General features: G+C 44.4%; 1 protein-coding gene across 1 annotated transcript in view; it reads left to right on the top strand.

Moving 5' to 3' along the window:
* LOC140208363 (C-type lectin domain family 18 member A-like) overlaps positions 1–27,167 on the top strand; it is a 62,651-nt gene that overhangs the window by 10,397 nt on the left and 25,087 nt on the right. Inside the window, exons 3-4 of the mRNA XM_072277013.1 lie at positions 23,305–23,550; positions 24,711–24,808. Coding sequence (XP_072133114.1) covers positions 23,305–23,550; positions 24,711–24,808 — 344 coding nt within the window. The remainder of the gene's footprint in view (positions 1–23,304; positions 23,551–24,710; positions 24,809–27,167) is intronic.

Raw genomic sequence — 27,167 nt, 5'->3', positions numbered from 1 at the left:
CTTTGTTCTCTGCTAGTTGAATCTTTTTGTTTTCATTTTTCCTTTTTGTGCCTGACTGGACATTGATTCTGCTTCTTGCCTTCAGCCTTCCTCCTCAATTCTTTCCATGTGATTGGCATTGGTGGTTAGTAGTTCCCTTCCCCGACAGCTCTGGCCTCGGGAAGTTCCCTTAAAGGGTTACACCACATCTCCCCTAGATGGTAAACGACCTTGCAAAAGGCTGTTGGAGGTTAATTGGGTGTGGTCATGTTGGACACATGCCATTCAGTCATCAGTTACAATAAATTCTGGACCATTGCCTGTGATTTATTGCCTTCCGGAATTAAATGAAATGGAATACTGTCCCAGCTTCAGCATTTTACAAAGCGTGCCAGTTGCTGGCTGATATTATCATCAATAGCTGCAGGTTTTACTGGGTCTGAACTTGACTCTGACGGTCTGATCTGTGGAGAACCTGACTGACAGTGTCAGACCTGGCTAAATTTGGACAATTATTTCAGGACAATCTGCAGTATTTTGTCACTGCAACCTATTTTGATACTAACCAGTTTCTCTCATCCAACCTGTGGAGAAAAAGGATTTGCTGGTGCATGTCTTTGCTGTGTTGTATCAGTGGGGTTTGGGGCAGGTAGTGATTTGTTGAGGAATTGTGATAAGCTTAGTCAGGTTGCTATTTTCTTCCACATATGATGCAACAACTAATGATTGACTTTTTCTAGAGTTAACTTGTTTTCTTTCACTCAGATGATTCCAAGACTTTGAAGTGTTCAACATTTTGGATCTTCGTAGTTTACTAGTTACTAAGAAAATCCGGTGTCCAGTTTCAAATCTACTTACAATCATGTTATTTTTTGCGCCTAGCCTTTTGCTTCAGCAGGTCACAAGGAAGATGGGTACACCCAGGCCATACCCCACTTCAGCCATGTTATGTGGATACTAAAGCCTCCCATATTTGTTCCGGAAGCATCAAAGCTTTTTCATCCCAGATTTTATTTCATCCTGGTGACAGTTTTCCTCGCGTTCTCTTCCTAGGGGCAGTTGCAGCTCACATTACCAACTGTCTTTGAGTCCAAAAGCTTGAGTTTAGGATTATATAGCTGATGCTATATCCAGTGAGTTCTAATCTTTTTAAGGATAAGAGGTTAAACTGAGAACTCTCCCTGCCACTTTGGGTGGAGGAAGAAAATCGCTGTAAAGCTAAGCGAATTCTGATCCTTGTCTTGGCCAATAGTGATCCTTCGGTGGAAGAAAGTAACCGGGCATTATCCTTTTGCTAACTTTGTGAAGGTGTATAGGACCAGATGCTGCATTTTCTGTCATCATAAGATGTGTAAAATCATTGAGAGTTCAGTCAGTGTAAATGGGAAGGTCTCATTGGGTCATATAATAAGGAAATAAGCCAAAGGGTCCTATCACATCCACGCCAACAGTGGGCTTCCATCCATATTTTCCAGTCTTTTAGCACTTGGCCTTCTTTGCCTCGGCAATTCATCTGGTCATTTAGACACTTCTTAAATCAGCAACTCTGCTTCTTTCACTCTCTGATGGCACTTTCCAAGTCTCCTCCAGAAGAATCAGTAACCAGAGATCATAGATCACACCAATTGGTGAAGAGATGGAGGAGAGAGGAGAATGTGCTTCCCCCACAGGGTGATAGGGTGACAGGGATGTGCAGTTCTGGCCCAAGGGCCGAGAGAGAGAGAGACTGTGAAGCGGATCAAAAGTTCCTTGACTTTTAATAGGAACTGTGCAGAAATAAAGGAAAAACAATAAACGCTAAGCCAATAGAGCGGTTAACTAGAATGGTCGAGCTAAAGCTAATACCGATACAGCAGCTCGGCAGTAATAACTTCATACCAAACAAACACCACTCCTTTAAACATCAGTCTAAATGGTAGTCTTCTTTTCCGGAACCAGGACAACGGTAAGCAGGGAGCATTGACGTTACTCTACTTTTGATCAAGTCTTGACAAGGCTGAAACAAGAGGAAGGGAGTTAACTACCACCACAATGAAACAGCAATTGGCTGGAGTATGCGTACTCACAAGTGCGATTGCCAGATCCATTTCGCCGCCTGCCTGCGAAGGCGAGCAGACCCTGCGCCAGAGTCTGTGGTTGTGACATAGCAGTCTGGAATTCACTGTCTGGAATAATGGGGGAGGCAGAAATACTCATCAGAGTTACACAGAACTTAGGTGTCTACTTGAAGAGCCATGACCTGCAGGACCCAGTGCTGGAAGGGGAGATGCGACTGGGTAATCATTTTGGGCTAGCAGTCACAGTGGGCTGATTGGCCTGTCTTGTGAATTTGCTGTGTGAGGATTTGGGGACCGTACTTCATTGAGTGCAATGCACCATGGGAACGTCCAAAAATCACAAACGGCAATGTATACGTACACGCAGGTCTTTATTCTACTACTTTTACATTAATTCTTCCTTCCAGCTCAAAACTTCACCCCGTACCTCCAGGTTAAATCAAGAGAACATAACACTATAGAAGCATGGGCAGGCCACTCTGCCTTTTCTACTGTTCAATATCATCATGGCTGCTCTCCCCTAGGCCTCATAACCTCTTCTGCGTCAGCTCCACAAAGTTCTGAAGTCCTTGACCTTTCAAAGGGCAAAGATTCCCCTATGAAAGGGCAGTTTAAAACCTAACTACTAAGCACATGGATTTGAAGTAGGACAGTTGGAGGGATATTTGGGATGGAAGAGAGGAAGTCGAATCCCCATTCATCCTTCTCAGTGTGACAGCCTTACCTTTAGCTGTGTTCTAGAAAGTAAGAAGAATTACCATGGTTACCAGTGTTCAATTCCAACCCAACAGCAGCTGAATATTTCCCAGCTCTGACCTAACCTGTGTAGCAGGGGAAGCTGTGTATGAGAGGAGAGTACTGGTTAATTAATTGACCTAATATTTGGTAATATAATCTCTAAGAATACCTGTCAATAACTCACAAACAGCTCAGTTCATTCACTTCAGATCTTTTGTTGCTTGCTATTTCAATAACTTAACAAAAAGTACTCTGCCTTCTATCTTCACTCACGTGCAATTTATTCCTGCCCCCCAGCCATGCCCCCTCCAAAAATAAAGGTTCCTATGAATGATCAAAAAGAGACTTTGTGATCTGCTGACTGTGGGTGAAGGGGGTTCAGTAGTGGGACAAGAGTACTGGAGCATTGATACCCAGTCAAAGAGCACTAATCCCTCAGATCTGTCACTCCCTGCAGACGTAAGGAGATTTCAACCTAGTTCCCACAAAGATATATTTTCAGTGGCTGGCTCGGAGAAACTTTGTCAACAATAAGCCGTAGTAAAGAGGGGAAAGTTGCAAGTTGGCGATGTATATTTTCAGTAAGGCCTGTGGACTGAAATTGTTGGGCTAACAGTTATCAAGCATCTTTAGTAGAGGGAAATATCCCCTCTGGGCACTTCATTGGGGCATTATCAAACAGAACGTGACACTGAGCTACAAACGGTGATACCAGAACACCTTGCTCAAAGCAGTGCAGCATCTCACAGCCAGTCTTCCGGGTTTGATCCTGACCTCCAGCAAGGTCCGTGTGAGATTTCCACGATGTGATGATTTGGTGTGTTCTGGCTTCCTCCCACATCTCAAACAGATTCGATATGGCAAAGTTATTTCCCATGGTAGGGGATTCTAGGACAAGAGGGCACGACTTCAGGATTGAAGGACGTCCTTTTAGAACTGAGATGCGGAGAAATTACTTTAGGCAGAGGGTGATAAATCTGTGGAATTTGTTGCCACGCGTGGCTGTGGAGGCCAAGTCATTGGGTATATTTAAGGCAAAGATAGATAGGTTCTTGATTAGCCAGGGCATCAAAGGGTAAGGGGTGAAGGCAGGGGAGTGGGGATGACTGGAAGAATTGGATCAGCCCATGATTGAATGGTGGAGCAGACTCAATGGGCTGAATGGCCTACTTCTGTTCCTAAATCTTATGGTCTTATGCAATTGGCCACCAAAAGTTACACCTGAGTGTGGATGAATGGGGAAGAGGGGGAGTTCATGAGTATGTGAGAAATAATAGGTTGCAGGGGAGCTAGTTGGGAGGGGGGAGGGGACTAATGGGATTGCTCGACTGCGTCCCAGCAGGGACTCAATTGGAATATCCTCCATCTGCTCTAATGTGCGAGATTTTAAGCATCACCTTATGGGAGGAGAGGTAAAGATATGATGAGAGAATGCCAGCGATAAAGGGATCTAGAAGTGAAGGCAAAGTCCCCCAGTGAATATCCTCCTTCTGTGATATAATAAGTAAATAAAATAGATTTTATGGGGCGAGAGGTAAAGAGATAGTGAGAAAGTTCCAGAGATAAAGAGACTTAGGACTGAAGAAAGTCCCCAATGGATAAGTATTAATTGCTGCTAAAGGCTGTGGTAATGCTCTCTTCAGGGCAGATGACTCACAGCAGTGCCTTCTGTATGTTTTTCAGAGATTGTTGGTAATTGATGTATCATTGACACATGGACCAAGATACAGATAAAATCTGCATTGCATGCCATCCATACTGATCATTTCAAAACATAATGACACTGAGGTGTTACGAAAGGAAAAACAACAACAGAATGCAAAATATGTCGTGACAGAGAGTGCGGCTCAGGCAGGCAATAAACCGCAAGAGTCACGGCGAGGTGGACTGTGAGAATGAGTCCATCTTTACTGTAAAGGGATTAATAATATTGGCTGCTTCCCCAAGGCAGCAGGACGTGTAGATCACGTCAATGGAAGGGAGGCTGATTTCCCTGATAGACTGAGCTGTGTCCACGACTACAGACTCTTGCGGTCTTGGGCAGAGCAGTTGCCGTACCAAAGGCATGAAGCTTTCAATGGTCCATCGATAGTAATTGGTGAAGGTCAACAGGCTTTGCAGTTACTCTCAGCTTAAATTCCCAGCTCCTTCTTTTGTCAGGGACTGATGGGGTCATATGGTGAAGAACGCATCGACAGCAAGCCACCTCCGCTATGCCTTCAAACCCTGACGGTATCAATAGTTGAAGTTCTAAAATCAATTTCTCCTTTTTCTGGACTGTGGCAGTCTCCACACATCTCCAGTGACTCAGAGTCAATCCTAACCTTGGGAGGTGCTGAATATATGCAGTTTGCATGTTCTCCCATTTCCCCTCAGGTTCCGTAGCTGTGCTGGTAGGTTTATTGTCCACCGTATGTTCCCCCGCCCCCCCCCCCCCACTGAGTGTAAATGGCAAAAGAACAAAAGGGGAGATGATGGATATTGTAAAAGTACAAGCTTCAGGACTATGGGGAGGCAGGGAAAGGGCAATGGGACTGACAGGTTACTTCACTGGGAGTCAACATTGAATGGCTAAGGAAATGGAGGCACAGTAATGTAGTGGTTAGCATAACGCAATTACAGCATCAGTGACCCAGGTTCAATTGACTGTAAGGAGTGTGTACGTTCTCCCTGTGACCATGTGGGTTTTCTCCAGGTGCTTCCGTTTCCTCCCTCTTTCCAAAAGCAGATGGGTTAGTAGGTTAATTGGTCACATGGGTATAGGCGTCGTGGGCTCATTGGGCTGCAAGGGACTTTTACCATATTTATCTGTAAATTGAAAGGAATATTTAATAACAGCCTGTATTTTTAAGTAAACCAGGTCAGACTATAACAGCAACATAGGAATTGCAAGGGAGAAGGTGTTTAGTTTCTGCCTGAAAAATGTGTCCAAGGCTCCACACCAAAAAGCTAGGTTCAGAGCCTAGGCCAGCCCTCTGGTGAAGTAATGAGGAGAGGTGGATTATCAGCAGAGTGGCCCTTTAGCTGAGGGTAAACCATTGGTCCCATTGGCACTTCTGCAGGGTTCCACAGAACTGTTCTAAGAGAAAACGAAGAGCTTTCCCAGTGATAAAACTAATGGTTAGCACTCAACTATCGGCACACGAGTGGAATATTAGGCTCTTCATTCCATTGCTTTTCTTGGGATCTTGCAATGTATGGAATATCCATGCAAAGTATTTTCCCTTCACTCCTATGTTTAGTCAGAGCAGAGGCAATGTTTAACCTTGAATTCTTGAAAAAAAATTGGACTCTTCATGGGCTTGTGTGACCTTACCTTCAACTGAATGCTTTTCTGTAGCCTGCTGTGGCCTGTAACAGCCTTTTGCCCGCAGCATTGTTTAAGTTGCTGTTTGAAGTGCCTCGCCCTAGCTGAGTTTTGCAAGGGCATCTGACCTCAAATCTTGTTTCATATTTAGGTTGTTTTTTATTACCAGCTCGAGGCTGAATACTGCCAGTCAGGACCAGAAGGTAGGGGAGGGTAGTTGTGTTATTTAGTGACTTAGGAGGCATTGGGAACACTAGCCTCATCTGTATGGGACATCCCAAAGTTTGTGTTACTTGAAAATTTGTTCTAGGAAAATGACCAGAAGTTGTATGGTTGACTCAATGGTTATAGGAACAGCAGAAGACCATATCAGCCTGCTCCACCTTTCAGTTTAAGCTCCTGAACTGTAGATCCCATGAGAGGCTCCCATCATCTTTAGAGGTGAAGGCAGGTAGATATTATGGTGGCATGATGGCTTCAGTTGTCAATTTTTGTTTTCTCCCACATCCCAGGGATGTGCAGGTTGGTAGTTAATTGGCTGATGTAAATTGCTAATCGTATGTAAGCAAGTGGTAGAATCTGAGGGAGCTGATGAAAATAAAGAGAGAACAAGTTGGGAAGGAATTGCAGGTCAAGGAGGAGGTACAGAAATTTGAGATCGCACAGCACCAGGAATTAGCACACCGTTGCCATTTGTGGGACTTGGTTGCGGGAGGGGCATGACTGGCAGCTCAATGTTCCAAGGTTCTGTTGTTTTAGACTTGATAGGCCGGGAAGAATTAAAGGGGGAGCTGTGCCATTGCTAGTCAGGGAAAATGTCACAGCAGTGCTCAGAAAGGATAGACTGGAGAGCTCGTCTACTGAGGTTATATGGGTAGAACTCTGGAATAAGAAAGGGATGACCACATTAATGCAATTATCTTATGGACCATCCAACAGTCTGCGGGAATTAGAGGAGCAAATTTGCAGAGAAATTGCAAAGTGTTGCAAGAAACATAAGGTTGTGATAGTAGGTGATTTTAACTTTCAACATTTTGACTGGGACTCCCAAACTGTAAAAGGGCTGGATATGATATGATTTCCTTTATCAGTACACAGAGATCCCTACTAGAGTGAGTACAATACTGTATCTCTCATTTAGGATGAGACAAGGCAGGTACAGAAGTTTGTGTAGGGAGTCATTTTGCATCTAGTGATCATAATGCCATTAGTTTCAAGATAATTATGGAGATGGATTGCTCTGCTCCGCAGGTTGAGATTCTGACTTGGAGAAAGGCCAGTCTTGATGGTATCAGAAAGGATCTGGCAGGTGTAGATTGGTACAGGTTGTTTTCTGGAAAAGGTGTGCTTGGTAAGTGGGAGGCCTTCAAAAGTGAAATTTTGAGAGTACAGAGTTTGTGTGTTCCAGTCAGAATAAAAGGCAAGGATAATGGGTTTAGGGAATCTTGGTTTTCAAGAAATTTTGAGGCCCTGGTTAAGAAAACGAGGGAGGTACATAGCAGGTATAGGCAGGAAGGAGCAAATGAGATACTTGAGTATATGAAATGCAAGAGACACTTAAGGAAATTAGGAGGGCTAAAAGAAGGCATGAGTTTGCTCTAGTAGACAAGGTGAAGGAAAATCCCAAGGGCTTCTAAAGACATATTGAGAGAAATAGGGTAGCAAGGGACAAAATTGGTGCTCCTGAGGATGAAAATTTTCATCTATGAGTGGAAGAAACGGGAGAGATGTTAAATGTTTTTTTTTCCATCTGTATTTACTCAGGAGATGAACACAGAGTCTATAGATGAAGCAAAGCTGCAGTGAGACCATGTACCATATACAGATTACAGAGGAGGATGTTTCTGCTGACATGACGCAAATTAAGGTGGATAAATCCCCATGGCCTGACAAGGTGTTCTCTTGGACCCTGTTGGAGGCTAATGCAGGAACTGCAGGGGCAGTTGAAGTGATATTTAAAATATTCTTAGCCACAGACAAGGAGGCGGATGATTGGAGGAAAGGTAAATTAGTTCCATTGTTTAAGAAGGTCTAAGAATAAGCCAGGAAATTATAGGCTGACGAGCCTGACATCAGTTGTGGGTGGGTTACTGGAAAGTATTCTAAGGGGCCAGATATACAGTATACGTATTTATATAGACAGGGACTGATTTGGAATAGTCAACATGGTCTTGTGTGTGGTAGGTCATGTCCAACAAATCTCTTAGAGTTTCTTGAGGAAGTTACCAGAAAAGTTGATGAAGGTAAGGCAGAGCATGTTATCTACATGGACTTCAGCAAAGCATTTGACAAGGTCCTTCATGGGAGGTTAGTCAAGAAGATCCAATCGCTCGGCATTCAAGATGAGGTAGTAGGATTAGACATTTGGCTTTACAGAAGAAGCCAGAGAGTGGTAGTAGATGGTCGTTTCTCTGACTGGAGGCCTGTGACTAGTGGATTGCTGCAAGGACTGCTGCTGGGTCCATTGTTGTTTGCCATCTATATCAATGACCTGGATGATAATGTGGATAACTTGATCAGCAAATTTCTGGATGACACTTTGATTGGGGGTGGAGTTAACAGTGAAGAAGGCACTCAAAGCTTGCAGTGGAATCTGGACCAGCTGGTAAAATGGAAGAGGAAATTTAATACAGACAGGTGTGAGGTGTTGTACTTTTAGGTGGACAAACCAGGGTGGGACTTACAAGGTGAGTAGTAGGGCACGGAGGAGTGCAGTAGAGCAGAGGGATTTGGGAATACAGATCCTTGAAAGTGGCGACGCAGGTACATAGGATTGTAAAGAGACCTTTTGGAACATTGGCCTTCATAAATCAGTGTATTGAGTACAGGAGTTGGGATGTTATGTTGAAGGTGTATGAGATATTGGTAAGACCTAATTTGGCATATTGTGTGCAGTTTCGGTCTCCTACCTGAGGGCCAGATGTCGATAAGATTGAAAGAGTACAGAGAAAATTTATGAAGATGTTGCCGGGACTTGAGAACCTGATTTATAGGGAAAGTTTGAATTGGTTTGGACTTCACTCCCTAAAGCTTGTAAGAATGAGGGAGATTTGATTGAGGTATACAAGATTATGAGGGGTATAGATAGGGTAAATGCAAGGAGGCTTCTTCAACTGAGGTAGGGTGAGACTAGGACTAGAGGTTATGGGTTAAGGATGAAAGGTGAAATGCTTAAGAGTGAATGAGGGAGAATTTCTTCACTTAGAGGGTGGTGAGAGTGCGGAACAAGCTGTCAGTGGAAGTGGTGGATTCAGACTCAGTTTCAGCATTTAAGTGAAATTCAGATGAGAGGGATACAAAGAGCCATGGTCGATGCGACTAGGCAACTTAATAGTTTGGCAAGGACTAGATGGGCTGAAGGGCCTGTTTCTATGTTGTAGTGTTCTATGACTCTATGACTCTGCCTGATACCCTTTCTCAGCAATGGAACACCTCTGATCACCTCTTGCACGACTCTGCACATGCTGTCAATTGTGTCTTTTTTTTACATCTGTGGTTCTCTAATCTTCTGACTTCTACACTTCCTTACTCTGCCCACCCCTCTCCCTTCACCAGTGTGTACACACACACACACACACACACACACACACACACACACACACAGTCAGTGACCTTACACTCCCTCTCCAAACATCCACCTCTCAACCACGGTCTCTTCCTTCAGGAGGATTTTTAAATTTCGCACTTCTGCTTGCTTGTTCTGTTAACCCTATCTTTATGGTTTGGTGTAATTTTCTCATCTGATCATTGATCCCATGACATTCATTGAGGCACCTTATAATATTTATGGATCATGTTGCCCGGGGTTAGGTGTAACAAGCAGACAACTTATTCAGTAGAGGAGAATGAAGTAATTAGAGAGCTGGAACAGAATTGTCACCATGTGCGCTGGCAATATCGGAACCCAAATGTGGAGGAATGACAGACTCCAGTTTAAGGATGACGACGAAAGTTCATTGATAATATTTCCAAAGAACATCAGTGACTCAGCCGAGTGACACCGCAAAAAGTAACATTCTCAAAACTAGGACCCTACGCTTAGCGCTAATTGGGCATCCACTTAAATACTGCAAGTAACTCAGAATCCCTGAGCCTATCAAAATGAACTTAGCATGCTTAAACAGATGGCACCAGGAGACCGCATTACAAAGAGTGAGTTGCTCGAGAAAAAACACAAAGAATGATTAATTGATTAATAGCTGTCATTAAACAATAATTAACCAATCCAGGTGCTCTAACAAGCTTGGAGCCCGACACTCTCCAGCGTCCTGCACAGGCCTGAGGAACTCATTACATGAATTGTGTGCTATCACTAGGAGGATAATCAGTGAGACCTCTCGTAGGGAAAAGCTATAAACGTGGTTGAAGGACAGTGAAGTGTCACTGTTATCACATCTTATGTTTTTCATTTGTTCTCTGCAAAGATAACAAGAGATTTATGAAGATTTTGCCAAGATGGTCTAGCTGTAAGGAAAGATCAGTTAGACTGGGTTGTGGTTATATTCTGGAATAGTAGAGGCTAAGGGGAGATTAAATTGAAGCGTTAGGTACCTGTACAGGGTGTGTAGAAGGATTTATTTTCCTTAGTGACAGGTCAAGAAACTCCTTCTGAACAGTTAGGGTAAAGTTGAAAGTTATTGGAAGCAGGACCCTGGGGTTTGCTAGTCTGCTGATTCCGGGTCAGCTAGAATTTCTTTACTCTTCATCCAATTTTCTAAGATTCTAATTTTTTACTACTCCTCAGAGCACATGTAATTCATTCCATTCAGTAATAAGTAAACATAGAAACGTAGAAAACCTACAGCATAATACAGGCCCTTCAGCCCACAATGCTGTGCCGAACATGTACTTATTTTGGAAATTACCTAGGGTTACCCACTGCCCTCTATTTTTCGAAGCTCCTTGTACATATCCAGCAGTCTCTTAAAAGACCCTGTAGTTTCCGCCTCCACCACCATCGCCAGCAGCCCATTCCACGCACTCACCACCCTCTGCGTAAAAAACTTACCCCTGACATCTCCTCTGTACCTACTTCCAAGCACCTTAAAAGTGCGCCCTCTCGTGTTAGCAATTTCAGCCCTGGGAAAAAGCCTCTGACTATCCACATGATCAATGCCTTTCATCATCTTATACACCTCTATCAGATCACCTCTCATTCTCTGTCGCTCCAAGAAGAAAAGACCGAGTTCACATAATCTGTTTTCATAAGGCATGCTCGCCAATCCAGGCAACATCCTTGTAAATCTCCTCTGCACCCTTTCTACAGTGTCCACATCCTTTCTGTAGTGAAGTGACCAGAAATGAACACAGCACTCCAAGTGGGGTCTGACCAGGGTCCTGTAACATTACCTCTCAGCTCTTGAACTCAATCCCATGGTTGATGAAGGCCAATGCACCATATGCCTTCTTAACCACAGAGTCAACCCGCGCAGCAGCTTTGTGTGTCCTATGGACTCAGACCCCAAGATCTCTCTGATCCTCCACATTGCCAAGAGTCTTACCATTAATATTATATTCTGCCATCATATTTGACCTACCAGAATGAACCACCTTATACTTATCTTGGTTGAACTCCATCTGCCACTTCTCAACCCAGTTTTGCATCTTAACGATGTCCCACTGTAACTTCTGACAGCCCTCCACACTGTCCACAACACCCCCAATCTTCGTGTCATCAGCCAATTTACTAACCCATCCCTCCACTTCCCCATCCAGGTCATTTATATAGGTGCCTTTTGTTTTACTCTGCTCCAATCCCTGTGTCAGACAGAGGATGATAACCAAAAGACAACGATTTAAAGTAATCTGTGAGGAATTAAAGGGAAGCTGGGGAAAATACTCCGCTGGCATCTAGCACTTTGTGCTTGGAAGAGTGGTGGAGGCAGAAGCCTTCATCATATTTAAACCAAGATTGGGGGTGTGGTGGACAGCAAGGAGACTATCAAAGCTTGCAGCAGATCTGGACCAGCTGGAAAAATGGGCTGAAAAGTGACAGATGGAATTTAATGCAGACAAGTGTGAGAATTCCATGCAGACAAGTGCGAGGTGTTCACTTCAGTAGGAACAACCTGGGTAGGTCCCACACAGTGAATGGTAGAGCACTGAGGAGTGTGGTAGAACAAAGGGATCTGGGAATACAGATACATAATTCATTGGAAGTAGCAACACAGGATGATAGGATCATAAAGAAAGCTAATTTGGAGTTTCTTGTGCAGTTTTGATCACCTACCTACAGGAAAAATGTAAATAGGGTTGAAAGAGTACAGAGAAAATTTACAAGATGTTGCCGAGTCTGGAGGGCTTGAGTTATATGGAAAGATTGAATAGGGAGGACATTATGCCTTGGAATGTAGAAGATTGAGAGGAAATTTGATAGAGATGTACAAAATTATAAGGAGTATAGATAGGCAGGCTTTTTCCACTTTGGTTGGGTTGGACTAGAACTAGAGGTCATGGGTTAAGGATTAAAGGTGAAAGGTTTAAGGGGAACATGAGGGGAAACTTCTTCATTCAGAGGATCATGAGGGTGTGGAATGAGCTGCCAATGCGAGCTCGATTTCAACATTTAAGAGAAGATTGGATAGGTACATGGATGGTAGGGGTATGGAGGGCTATGGTCCCAGGGTGGGAGTAGGCAATTTAAATCTGTGGCACAACATGGTCTGGATGGGCCAAAGGGCCTGTTTCTGTGCAATACTTTTCTATGACTGTAAACAGTGTCAGTAAGAAATTTAAACCATCAGCTGGAGGAACTCAGCTGGCCAAGCAACATCTGTGGGAGGAAAGGAATTGCTGATGTTGCTGGTCAGAGGATCCTGTTACAGAGTGTCAACCCAAAATGCCAACAGTTCCTTTCGCCCCCTCGGATGCTGCTTGACCTGCTGAGTTTCTCCAGCAGTCTCTTGTGTCAGTTTGAACACTTCAGTACTGTAAACAGTGAGGCTGAGAACTGTGGGGTGGGAAAGTGAGGTTAAACTCAACAGTCTGGCATCAACATGAAGGGGCAAATGGCCTCACAGGCACTGTAACCGTCGCCCTGCTCCATGAGCACCTAAGATCAGATCATGTGGCAGCCCGCTTCCTAGGGTTGACACAAGCTGCTGAGTGCTTGTGTGCTAATGTCAGCTGTCCCCATCTCTGTAACCTTGTGCTTATAATATCCCTCCATGATATCGTATCTGGGATTCTGACACTCAGAGTGAAGGAAGTTCCCAGGAGTGCTGCCGATTCCTTCAGAATCTGGAGAGTTCCCTCCTGCTTGGGATCATTTTCTGCTGATTGATAGATATATAGATACCTACCAGGAAGAGACGTGGTGGCTTTATTTCAGCCAAGTCGTTTAAGCCATAAGCAATGTATGCAATTTCCTCCTGGGTTATCACTTTGAGATCCTGATTTGATCTACTTTAATGCAACTTAAGCCTTGGCTCTAACCCATTTATTTATAACTTGGAGGCATTGACTTAGCATCGGTGCTCTTTCCAGCTGTTGTTTCTCTTCACACGAGCAGATTTAGGCACTGGGTATTAACAATTAAGGTTAGAAAAATATTCAAACGTGAACTGTTACAGCCCTCAAACCCTGAGGAGGTCAGGACCACGTCATTGTCCTCCGTGCCTCCTTTAAGCAGGTGGCTTCCTGGTGCAGCAATACGTCTCCCAAGTTCAGTGATACCCTGGTAAACAACGGACATCTGTCTTCCAGCGGCTGTTGCCTCACGCAGCAGTGTGGGAATTTTGTTGCTCCGCCTCCTCAAGACCAGCTCTTTGGCACACTGCAAACTCCCTCCTCCGTCTGACAACCCAGTCCACTGTAATTCCAAAGAATTGCCCTTGTTCTCCGGCTTGGCCTGCAGGTGGGACCACCTGCCTATGATTCGGACCCCTGTGTGCTCTAACTCCCGTTCCGGAGCACGTAATCTGAAGTGATACTACTTTTGCGGTACTGAGGGAGTGCCGCATTCTGACAACACGAACCCCTTCTTAAACTAAGGTGCAAAATGCCAGAAACACTCAGACAGACTTGAGATGTTAACTCTGTTTCTCTTTCCAAAGGTGCTGCGTGACCTGCTGAGTGCTTCCAGCATTTTTATTTTAACTTTTAGATTTGCTTCAGCTTTCCAGCATTTGGAGTTTTCTGATTTTTCAACTTTAATTAAACTGAGGCTCTGTTTGCTCCTTTGGTTGGCTATAAAAGATCCTGTGGCCTTACTTTAAAGGAGAACAGAAGTATGCCCATCCCAGTGTACTGGCCAATAATTGTGAGCTGAGATACTGTATCATAAAATAGCTGAATTCAGTCATTTGATTTTGCGGTGCACAATGTGGCAGGCTTAATGTGTTTTGTATGCTCTGTGTAAAATGGCAAGGGTGGGCTGCTGTTTTTGCTTCTTGAACCCTGTGTCCCCTATAGCCTCGGTTATTGTGTAGGACGGCAGGGTTCTGTGGGCTGCAGGTGCGGGATTTAGGAATGTACCGTTATATATTTTGGATTAAAGGAAAAGGAAAGCAGAATTCTGCAGTTTAAGGCTCAGCTCAAGTTTTGGGTATTGTACAAAATAATTGTTCCAGTATTTCTGACCATAGGCTGTAAGTGACACAGTCCTATAGGTTGGGTTGTGGCTCGTATGCTAGGACAGCTTAATTAGTTGGCTTTGCACAGTACCACATAACCTTTCTATAAATGGGGTAAACACTTTGCAGTGTACATTGCAGATTGTGGAGTATATTATTGGTTGGGTGATCGTGTTAAGCGACGTGGTTGTGTTTGGGGTTAATGGAGTTTGGACTGGGATCATAGAGTAGGCAGAAACAGGTCCTACGGCCCAACTTGTCAATGCCGATCGAGTTGTCTACCTGAGCTTGCCTACCCCATACAGCTTCAACCTTTTCCAATCCATAGAGCTGCCCTTGTGATTTTACAAACCTAGTTGCAATTACAAGTTTCCTGTTGTTTATCCCACACTGTCAGAACTTCCTGGCACACACATGAAGCGGCGTGACCCATGTGAATCCATCAACACACTGACAAGCAAACCAGAGGCCAAGTGAGAACACAAGCATTCAGTCTTTGCTCATTGCGTTGATGCCAGACTCACTGCACCCATTAGACGTGAGGAATGTGAATGAACCCATTGTGCTAAGTGTGCTTCCTTCCTCGTTGGAGAAAGATTTAAATGGAAGACAGCCTTCAAAGCTGATGCTTGTTGCTAAGCATGGCCGTATCCTGGCAACAACCCCATCCCCATTCATTGGATGTTTAGGGATGGAGAGTAGGAGGGGGAGAGCTGCCAGTCGATGATGTATGAACAAAAGAATATATATATATATATATATATGTATGTATTCAAGGCGATAAGGTTATTGGGATATTGTGTTATGAAGTGGACAAACTTCGGACCAGACAAAATGAATCATTCCTAATTTTATTTCACAAAGGTACGGCTTTGGGTATCTTTATCTAACTGTTCTGGGCAATGCAGCAGAAGCTCCAATGCATCTGGAGATACAGCAACAGCTTGGGAACATCTCTGAGGAAGGTCCCACGCTGGTTCTTTAATGTTGATCAGTTATGTGTTTGGTACCTCTTGTGGTTGTGTTGGGCTTTACTCCCCTCTGTGCTGAACTGGGACTGTGGCCTGCAGCTAACGTGCTCCTGGAACAACTGCAGTGATGACTGGCTTTGTGTCTCACGTGAACTCCAGTCCTGAATGTTATTTGCTCACTTTTAGTGTTTGCACGATTTGTTTTCTGCACATTAGGTGTCTGATGGTCTTTTTTTTAATGGGGTCTATTGGGTTTCTTTGTTTTGTGGCTGTCTGCAAGGAGACAAATCTCAAGGCTGTATATTGTATACATACTTAAATAATAAATGTACCTTGAGCTTTTCAAACTTTGATTGAGACCCGCTCAGGATAACGAGTACAGAAGTAGATGAAAATCCAGGTCAAGATTGAAGGGGAACGAAATAATTGTTACTCCGGATCTGATGCAGCACAAAAACATTTAAGATAAGTTGAAGAACACAGTAATTATTTTAAAAACAGAATAAACACTGTATTAATATGTAAAATAGGTTATAAACTATATATTTTTAGTAGATTACATGTCAATAAAGTGATGTACAGATTATGTACAGGAGTGTCTGTACATAAGTTGACTGACGGGAAATGATAAAGTAGTGGTAGTTGGGTGGTTGTGCAGGGTGTGTTTGTGGGTGGAGGTGTTGATCGGCCTTACTGCTTGGAGAAGGTAGCTGTATTTGAGCCTGGTGGTGCTGAGGTGGATGCTACGTGGCATCCTCCCCGATGGAAGTGGGACAAACACTCCTCGAGCAGGGTGGATGGGATCCGTCCTGATGTTACTGGCCCTTTACTGACACCTTTTTGTCTATATGCCCTCGATAGCGGGTAGGCTGGTTCATGGAAGGAGGACAGAGCTCAAGCTGTTGCAAGGATACGTTCATGCTCATGTCCTCCGGAGGGCACAAGCAGACCCTACACAGGCAGAACAGTGAGCACACAGCATAAATACACACCTGGGAATCAGGTGAGTGTGGCCCACAATTAATTTGTAATTACGTTAAGGAAGGATTAGAAAGGCGCATCATGATGAGGTGAGTCTGTGGTGATCCACTGGGATGAAATAACATGCCAAAGGCGTAGTTAGGAAACAAAAAAAGACATTGTGTAGGGGTTGGTGAATGCTAGCCAAGTACCATTAAATATAGAAGAGGCTATTTTCTAAGTGATAAGATAGGCAAAGACAGTTACTAAGCGAGTTGAACTGTCATATGGTATAATAAGTAAAACAATGGCACCGATGAAATGCTATGGTTACTGAGAAGGGGAAGAGCGAATTAATCGCATTCTTTCGTGTCCAAATGGTAAAAGAGCAAACAGAATGGGCGGACCCAGCAGGTAGGGTGTGAGAATGCTGGAGGCTTGCAGAACATGAAGATCACATATTTCACCACAGGATCAGATGGTTGTAGAGGTTCATGCCCCACTCTTGAGCGTAATATCCAGTCCCCCTGAGTGCACAGCTGAAGGATCACAGCAGTTCCAAAGAAGCTGCGAATTAGACTTAGACAGGTCACCAGATAGCCTCGCCCCTCTCAGGGGATGCTAGAAAGCACTTCCTGCAGCTTTGCACTTCTTCTATGTAGTGGCTATCATTGATTCTTTAAAGTTCAGGAAAATACTGTACAATAAATACATTTTATTACCTTAAATTTTGCAATTGTCTTAAGCTTTGGTGCAAGGCTTCCCATTTTCTTTCCAGTCACCTCGGATCTCAAGCTCTGGGTGTTTGAAGGCTGGCCACACACACAAAATGCTGGTAGAACACAGTAGGCCAGGCAGCATCTATAGAAAGAGGTACAGGAGACGTTTCGGGCCGAGACCCTTTGTCAGGACTAACTGAAAGAAGAGATAGTAAGAGATTTGAAAGAGGGAGGGGGAGAGGGAGATCTGAAATGACAGGAGAAGACAGGAGGGGGAAGGGGTGAAGCCAAGAGCTGGAAAGTTGATTGGCTAAAGGGAAACAAAGCTGGAGACAAGGGAGAAAGAAAGGGGGAGGGTAGCACCAGAGGAAGATGGAGAGCAGGCAAAGAGTGATTGTGAGAGGGAAAGTGAGAGAGAAAAAAAGGGGGGGAATAATAAATGAATAAATAAATAAAATAGGGGATGGGGTGAGAAGGGGAGGAGGGGCATTAGCGGAACATTTTCAACATCTCTTTGGAATAGTCCACTGTCCCCTCAGGCTTCAAGGCAGCCACTATCATTCCAGTGCCCAAGAGGGTGGCGGTAACTGCCTCGACAACTGACTGACCCCCAGTGGCACTGATCTCAACAATAATGAAGTGCTTTGAGGGGCTGGGTGTGGACCACATTAAATCAAATCTTCCTGCTACATTGGACCCTTTCCAGTTCACTTATCGCTGAAATCACTCCAGAGATTATGCCATAGTCTCTGTACTCCACTTGGAAAATGGTGCCTCACATGCCAGAATTTTGTTATCGACATCAGCTCGGTGGTTAATACGATCATCACTCAGAACCTGGTGGGTAACCTGTCCTCTCTGGGTCTCCACACCTCTCTCTGTAACTGGATCCCAGACATAGTCAATCCGTGTTGGCAGCAATATCTCAAACTCCATCACGCTGAGCCCTGGCGCTCCGCAGGGCTGCGTGCTGAGGCCACCACTGTTCACGCTGCTGACATATAGCTGCACCACCAGTTCCAGTTCAAACTGAATCATCAATTTCGCTGATGACACAACAGTGGTTGGCCTCATCAGCAACGATGACGAGACGGCGTACAGAGGGGCAGAGCAGCTGGAAGGATGGTGTGAGTCTCCAGGCAGACAAGGCCAAAGAGGTGATTGTGGACTTTAGGAAATCACAGGTTGGCCACTCCTCACGGCACATACCCAGTCCCTCCATGGAGAGAGTTAGGAGCACCAAGTTTCTGGGAGTGCACATAACTGACGATCTCAAATGATCCCTCAACACCACGTCTTTGGTCAAGAAAGCACAGTATCTCCATGCCTGAGGATATTGAGGTGAATAAGCCACCCCCCATCCCCATTTTAACTAATTTTTACAGGTGCACCATTGAGAGTGTCCTGACCAGCTGCATTACCATCTGGTACAGGAACTGCAAGGCATCTGATTGCAAGACCCTACAAAGGATTGCGCGGACTGCTGAGAGGGTCATTCCAATAACCCTTCCACCCATCAGAGATATCTATCAGGAGCGCTGCACAGGCAGGCAGACTCCTTAGCGTTGTCAATGACCCCTCCCACCGGTGCTACAATCTCTTAGACTCCCTACCATCAGGCAGGATACTGTAACATTAGGACAAGAATTGTTAGGATGAGAAACAGCTTCCCCCAGGCCGTGAGGCCACTGAACTCCCTGTCACCACCGAGGTCTCATCACGTATGAAGTGCCAGTAGCATTATGCTGTTTATTTTTTTTAAACTTGTGTCATTTCTGCACATTATTATTTGTTAATTTATTTGTGGTAATGTTACTTTGTGTGTTATGTGTGAGTTATCTGTAGTGTGTTGTGCACCTTGGTCTAGAGGAACATTTCATTTCAGGATATGCATGTTTATGGCTGAATGACAGTAAACTGAATTTGAACTTCCATTCTTGCAATTAATTCCTTCCCCAGTGATCTTCAAGACTATATGACCATAAGACATAGCAGAATTAAGCCATTCGGTCCATCAAGTCTACTCCGCCATTCCATTATTGCTGATTATTTTCACTCTCAACCCCAATCCCCTGCCTTCTCCCTGTAACATTTGATACCTTTTGTTAATCAAGAACCTATCAGCCTCTGCCTTAAATACACTTAATGACTTGGCCTCCATAGCTGTCTGTGGCAATGAATTCCATAGATTCACCACCCTAGCTAGAGAAATTCCTCCTCTTCTCTGTTCAAAATGGAAGTCCCTCTATTCTGAGCCAGTGGCCTATGGTTCTAGGCACCCCCACTATAGGAAACATCCTCTCTGCATCTACTCTATCTTGGCCCTTCAGTAATCGGTAAGTTTCAATGAGATCTTCTCTCATTCATCTAAACTCCAGCAAGTACAGGCCCAGAGCCATCAAATACTCATCATACGTTAACCTTTCCGTTCCTGGGATCATTCTCGTGAACCTCATTTGGACCCTCTCCAATGCCAGCACAAGTGCCCCAAAACTGTTCACAGCATTCCGTGTGGTCTGACCAATGCCTTATTTAAAGCCTCAGCATCACATAATTGCTTTCATATTCTAGTCCTCTTGAAAAGAATGCTAACATTGCATTTGCCTTTCTTACCACTGATTCAACCTGCAAGTTAACCTTTAGGGAATCCTCCGCAAGGACGCCAAAGTCCCTTTGCACCTCTGAGTTTTGAATTTTCTCCTCTTTTAGAAAATAGTCTATGCCTTTATTCCTTCTGACAGAGTGCATGACCATACACTTCCCTACACTATATTCCATCTGACACTTCTTTGCCCATTCCCCTAATCTGTCTGAGTCCTTCTGCTGCTTCTCTGCTTCTTGTCCGTCAACCTATCTTCTCATCATCTGCTAACTTGATCACAAAGCCACTAGTCATCGACAGCCAACTTGAAGAGGTGTCCTTTATTCCCACTTTTTTGCCTCCTGACAGTCAACTAATCTTCCATCCATGCTAGTATCTTTCCTGTAATACCATGGGCTCTTGCTAAGCCATCTAATATATGGCATCTTGTCAAAGACCTTCTCAAAATCCAAGTGAACAACATACACTGACTCTCCTTTGTCTATCCTGTCTGTAATATCCTCAAAGAATTCCAATGGATTTGTCAGGCAAGATTTCCCCTTAAGAGCATGTTTTCTTTGGCCTATTTTATCCTGTGTTTCCATGTATCCTGAAATCTCATCCTTAATAATGGACTCCAATATCTTCCTATTATAGCCTAACTGGCCTATAATTTTCTTTTTTCCTCCCTCCCTTCCTCAAGAGTGGAGTAACGTTTATAATTTTCCACTCCTCTGGAACCATTCCAGAACAGTTATTTTTGAAAGATCACCTCTAATGCCTTCAAAATCTCTTCAGTTACCTCTTTCAGAAATGGTTGTGTAGTTCAACTGGTCCAGGTGACTTATCTACCTTCAGACTTTTCAGCTTCCCAAGAACCTTCTCCTTAGTAATAGCTACTGCACTCAATTTTGGCCCCTGACACTTCCAAATTTATTGCCATTTTGCTGGAGTCTTCCATGGTGAAGACTGATGCAAAATACTTATTACATTTGTCTGCCACTTTTTGTCCCCCATTACTATCTCTTCAGTGACATTTTCCAAGCAGGTGTTACACCTTGCCCATGGGTGACCAGCAGGTTAGCAGAGGGAAGGAGAGCCTTACACCTTCTTTAACGTTGCAACTGTATAGGACCCTGGTCAGGCCCCACTTAGAGTACTGTGCTCAGTTCTGGTCACCTCACTATAGGAACAGGGTTGCCAACTGTCCCGTATTAGAAGGGACATCCCGTATATTGGGCTAAATTGGTTTGTCCCATACGGGACCGCCCTTGTCCCATATTTCCCCTACTAAAGTAGAGTGTTCTTATGAAACCTTTCGTGCTGAAATGGCGTAAAGCAAAGAAGCAATATGGGGGAAAACTTTTGAGCATTCCCAGACCCAAAAGATAACCTACCAAATCATACCAAATAACACATAAAATTGAGAAGATTAAGCCAAAACTGATTTGTAGAGAAAAAAAATCGGCATGTACATGCATGTGCACGTCACGCATGCGCACACAGGTGCCCACGCAAGGCTTTATGGTCATGGTAGTCTTTCTTGGGGTAAACAAAAGTGTCCTGTATTTGACTGCTACCTTTATCCTTTATTTGGGAGTGAGAAAGTTGGCAAATCTATATAGGAAGGATGTGGAAACCATAGAAAGGGTGCAGAGGAGATTTACAAAGGTGTTGCCTGGATTGGTGAGCATGCCTTATGAGAATAGGTTGAATGAACTCGGCCTTTTCTCCTTGGAGCAACAGAGGATGAAAGGTGACCTGATAGAGGTGTATAAGATGATGAGAGGCATTGATTATGTGGATAGTCAGAGGCTTTTTTCCAGGGCTGAAATGGCTAACATGAGAGGGCAGAGTTTTAAGGTGCTTGGAAGTAGGTACAGAGGAGATGTCAGGGGTAAGTTTTTTACGCAGAGAGTGGTGAGTGTGTGGAATGGGCTGCTGGCGACGGTGATGGAGGCGGAAACTACAGGGTCTTTTAAGAGACTCCTGGATAGGTACATGGAGCTTAGAAAAATAGAGGGCTATGGGTAACCGTGGGTAATTTCTAAAGTAAGTACATGTTCAGCATAGGATTGTGGGCCGAAGGGCCTGTATTGTGCTGTAGGTTTTCTATGTTTCTGTGTTTCTTTGGTGGAGACATGTCTCCACCCTGTCTCCTGAAATGTTTATTGTAATAGACACTTTCTATCTAAGCTTCAGCGAGGTAGAAGTTCGTCTTTGATTGGAAAGATGAATTTTAAACAGATTTTAAATCATGTGGGATCAGCTGCCAGAGAAGATTGACGAAAGACATTTACAAAATTTAAAATCGTTTGGACAGACACATGAATAGGAAAGGTTTAGAATGGTACGAAGCAAACACAGACAAATGGGATTAGTTTATATTGGCATCTTAATTGGCATGCACAAGGGCCTGTTTCTGTGCTGTATATTACGATGCTAGTTCTAAAGTGTATCATGTCTTCCTCCTGAGTTTTGGTTTCATTAATTTAAGTGATTTATTGGGCTGGGAGAGCAATGGTGGCTGATGGGAATATGATCTGCTCCATTGACCAGAGGTGAATTGGTAACCCAGTGAAAATTTGGGCGAAGGGTCACACTGTTGCTTTTTCTGTATATACACATATGCACATGTGTGCAGCAGAGAAGGCTGAGCTAATGAATGGGGAGAACTAGCTCTCTGCTGCTGACTGCAGGCTCACAGCCATTGTTTGTTGGACGAAGAGGAATCTGTTAGCCTGCTGGAGAAATGACTCACACTCTATCAAGCACAGTGTGGGAACCCTGGAGGATAAAGATAGAAGGAAGTATTATCTATCACTCAAGCTTCACAATTCCTGGATGTGCAGGAGAACTTTGCAGATACTGTATTTCATAGTGCAGTGATTCCTGCAATTTGTGGACAATAAAGAACCTGACCTGTTATACACCGATGATAAACAGTGATAGCACTTACACAGGGGCTACTAACTCTTACCCTCAATACGTATACAGTGATGGTTGTTGCACTTAGCTTCAATAAATATGGGGGTACTTTCATGGACTCTTAGTAAACTGACTATAGTGTGATGTGGTGAGTAACATTTGCCCTCTGTAAACTGATCATAGTTACACAATGAGTAATGCGAAACTTCAGTAAACCGTGACTCCCTGTAAGGTTAGAGTAACCCTAATCTTAAGTACACTGTGACTGTATTTCCTTACCATCAAGTGGCAATCTGACAACTAGGTAATCTATTTAACTTTTATTATGTGAGTGATAACTATAACTTGGGCATCTGAGAGCTCCTGTACTATTTAGATAGTGCTATGGGATTGTCTGAAAGAGCAAACAGTTCATCCTAAAGACTGTAGACATTAGCATAGATCACAAGCAGTGTAACCCCACTCCTAACGTTTGCCTGGGCACCCTACAGGAGTGGAGTGAGAAGCTTGCCCGACTGGCACAGGTGAGGGCGAGCAGTTGCCAGAGGAGTCAGCAGGACCAGCAGATTGAGGTGGCGGAGGAGGAGGAGGTGGAGATTGGATGGAATTTTCACACCACTATGGACCCAAGAGCATCTTTCTCGAATGTCATCGACGTCTGGTTCAGAGAGGCTCAGAATTACCACTACCACACGGGCCAGTGCAAGTACAACGCCTCGTGCCAGCATTATACACAGGTGGGTACCCCAACATTGTCTCTATTGACATTGACCTAGATGCCGGAGAGCACTGTTATGTTATAATTAATTGACCAGCCCCGCAGTGTCCAGTGCAGCAGGACACTAGACTGTGCTTCTTCCCCACAAAGCCTTAGTGTGGCTGCGCCCCGAACTTCGGTGCACCCCTCAGAAGGTACTCCTGCACCCTGGAACGTACCAGTGACGGGCATCCCCTACACTGGAGGACCAGCCAGCTTTGGGTGAACCAAAGTGCATCTTTCACTGACTTGATGACATTCCATCTGCAGTTCATGTTTGCGTTTGGTGTGTGTCCCTGAGAACAGAGCATACGGAGTAGAGTGATCAATTGGTAGTGTATCTGTTACTGCGGCAAGATGAGATGCCTGGGCCATAGTCTGCCTGTTGGACACTTACCTGAATCTTCAGTGCTTTTAGTGGATTTTTGGAAATCTTTGCTCTTTATCACAATGACTGGAATGTGCAGAGTTGCCTGACTGTATCAACGAAGTTACCAACTTTAACCTGATTGCATCAATATAGGCCTCTCCAACTTCCAGTAATTTCTCCCCCTCCCCACTCCCTTCTGTATTTTTTCACCTCCTTCTGGTACCCCTAGTCCTCCTTCCATTTCCTCCATGGCCTAGTATCCTGTCCTATTAGATTGCTTCTTTTTCAGCCCCTTGCCCTCTTCCGCCTCTCCTCTCCCAGCTTCCTACTTCATCTCCCCACATCCCACCCAAATTCCCCATCACCTGGTCTCACCCTCCTTATTCTGGCTTCAGCCCCCTTCCTTCCCAGTCCTGATGAAGGCCCTCAGCCCGAAACACCAACTGTTTATTCCTCTCCATAGATGCTGCCTGACCTGCTGAGTTCCTCCAGCATATTGTGTGTGTTGTTCAAGATTGGCAGCATCTGCAGAATCTCTGGTCTTTATGCCTAACTGTCTGCACTCTTGGATAATGTCATGTCCTGCCCTGTACTACTTGATGCACTGTACTACTGCCTGTCCTCCGCGCTGCCAAGTCCTGCCCTCCACCTTGCCTGGTGCCAACATTTGTTTTGCCAAGCACCTGCTTCAGTCTCTGTCACTGTTGGTTTTCAGTGGGCAAGAGCTATGAGAGTGAGAGACCCCTAACCTTCTGGTCTTTATTTCACAGCTGGTGTGGGCCACTTCAAGCAAGGTGGGATGTGGCAAGCACGTTTGTGTCCAGAATGGGCAGTGGATGGTGAATATTGGCTGTGCTTATTCTCCAGGGTAAGAGCCTATGGAATAACATGTTTCCAGTTGGAGCCAGGAGCTCCATAACTCCGTGGGCCACCATTAGTCATGGTACTTCCATCCTCACATCTTCTCACCAGCTGGAGCCCAGTGGAAGTGCATAGATACTTTAGGAGTTAATTACTTCATCCTGGGCTGTCAGTCAAATGTTTTTTTTAACTATCTCCATTATACTTTAGTATGTTTATAGTAAAAGATTTTAGAACATTGCTTTTTGTTATTTTTTTTCTGGGACTTTGTGTGCACCATTGTCTATCGTTTATCTTTAATTTCTAGTGTTGGTGCCTGACAAATCCTTTTTTTGGGCCAATTAAAGTCAAAGAGCACTACAGCACAGAAAACAGGCCCCTTGGCAGATCCACACTGTGCTGAGCTCTAATTCTGTCTTGTCCCATCGACTTGCACCCGGACCATAGCCCTCCATACCCCTCCTATCCGTATACTTATCTAAGTTTCTCTTGAATTCTGAAATCAAATCTGCATGCACCATTTCTGCTCATTCAGCACTCCCACTACCCTCGGAATGAAGAATTTCGCCCTCAGATTCCGCTTAAATATTTCATCTTTCATGCTTAAGTATGACCTGTAGTTCTAGTCTCAGCCAACCTCAGTGGGAAAAGCATGTTGCATTTACCCTACATTAGATTAGATTAGATTATGAGGACACGCAGTCCTCTTTTATTGTCATTTAGTAATGCATGCACTAAGAAATGATACAATGTTTCTCCAAGATGATAGCACAGAAACACATGACAAACCGACTGAAAAACTGACAAAAACCACATAATTATAACATATAGTTACAACAGTGCAAAGTAATACCATAATTTGATAAAGAATAGACCATGGCATGGTAAAAGTGTCAAAGTCTCTCAAAAGTCTCATCATCTCATGCAGACGGTAAACCTCCAGCGCTGCAAACTTGCCGATGCAGCATCCTGGAAGCATCTGACCACAGTCCGGCTCCGAGTCCGTCCGAAAACTCCGAGCCTCCGACCAGCTGTCCGACACCGAGCACTGAGCACCATCTCTACCGAGGGCTTTGACCCCGGCCTCGGCAACAGGCAATAGGCAAAGCCGAGGATTTGGGGCCTTCCCCTCCAGAGATTCTCGATCGCACAGTAGCAGCGGCAGTGAAGAGGGCATATAAACCCCTCATAATTTTGTATGCCTCCCTCAGATCTCCCCTCATTCTCCTACACTATAAAGTCTTAAATTATTCATTCTTTCCCTATAACACAGGTCCTCAAGTCACGATAACTTTCCTGTAAATTTTCTCTGTACTATCTCAATCGTATTGATACATTGATACACAGGGTTGAAGGTTTAATTAGTAGATGAACCTCATATCTTTTCACATTAACAAATCCACCATGTCCGCACCCCCTTCCCCGTCCCATTCAATCATCAATATCACTTTGAAGCATTTGTTTTTTTTTCTTTCATCTTTATTAATAGGGGGCATTTTGATTCTGGACTAATGGGACAGAGGTAATTTCTCATGGTCTCACAGTCTGTGTTTGGAGGCAAAATAGGGTGGCAGGATGGAGATATGTCTCTACCAAAGGAGGTGTAAGATGCTCCTTCCCTCTGCTAGCCTGCTTTACAATGATGACCACATATTATTTTCCTTGGAACATCACATCATGCCTTGTCTCCCAAAAGGTGTAAAACTGCAAGTTCTTTTTTTGCTTTTACAGAAGCAAAACCTGCTCAGTTGAGAGGGATAATCTGAAATTGAGTGGCGGGGTGGAGATCTTCCCTCTGCTAGCCTGCAGATCACCCTTGGGTGAGGTGTAGCACCTGCTTAGCCCTTCCCTTCCCCCCCACCTCACCCCCAATCAGGGGTGCCACCATGGGAGCAGGTGCTGGATGGTCGTATGAACAGGTGGTGCATATCACAAGTCCTGGTTATGCGACCACCGACGCCAGGCAGAGAGCCTCTGAAAGACACTACCCAGAAGAAGGCAATGGCAAACCACTTCTGTAGAAAAATTTGTCAAGAACAGTCATGGTCATGGAAAGACCACGATCGCCCACGACATACAATGCGGCACATAGCGAATGAACTGAACTTCTTTTCTAGTGTGATTGAGTCAGACAGTACAGAAGTCGGCCCTTCAACCTGCTGTGTCTGTGCTAACCATCATGTACCCATCCCTATGAATCTCATTTACCAGAGTTTGATCTGTGTTCACGTGCACATCTGGGTGAAGCACAGGTGTAAGCCTGCTGCCGCTTGTATGAGCACCACAGAGAAAGAAATAACAGTTAGTGTTGCACTAAGTAAGCTTGGTAACATCTCCTGCCTAAATTCATCTTCGGGGATTTGATC

The sequence above is a fragment of the Mobula birostris genome, chromosome 1, assembly GCF_030028105.1.
Source record: "Mobula birostris isolate sMobBir1 chromosome 1, sMobBir1.hap1, whole genome shotgun sequence".
NCBI lineage: Eukaryota > Metazoa > Chordata > Chondrichthyes > Myliobatiformes > Myliobatidae > Mobula > Mobula birostris.
Note: the sequence above shows the minus strand (reverse complement) of the source record. Positions and strands in the feature narration are given on the sequence as shown.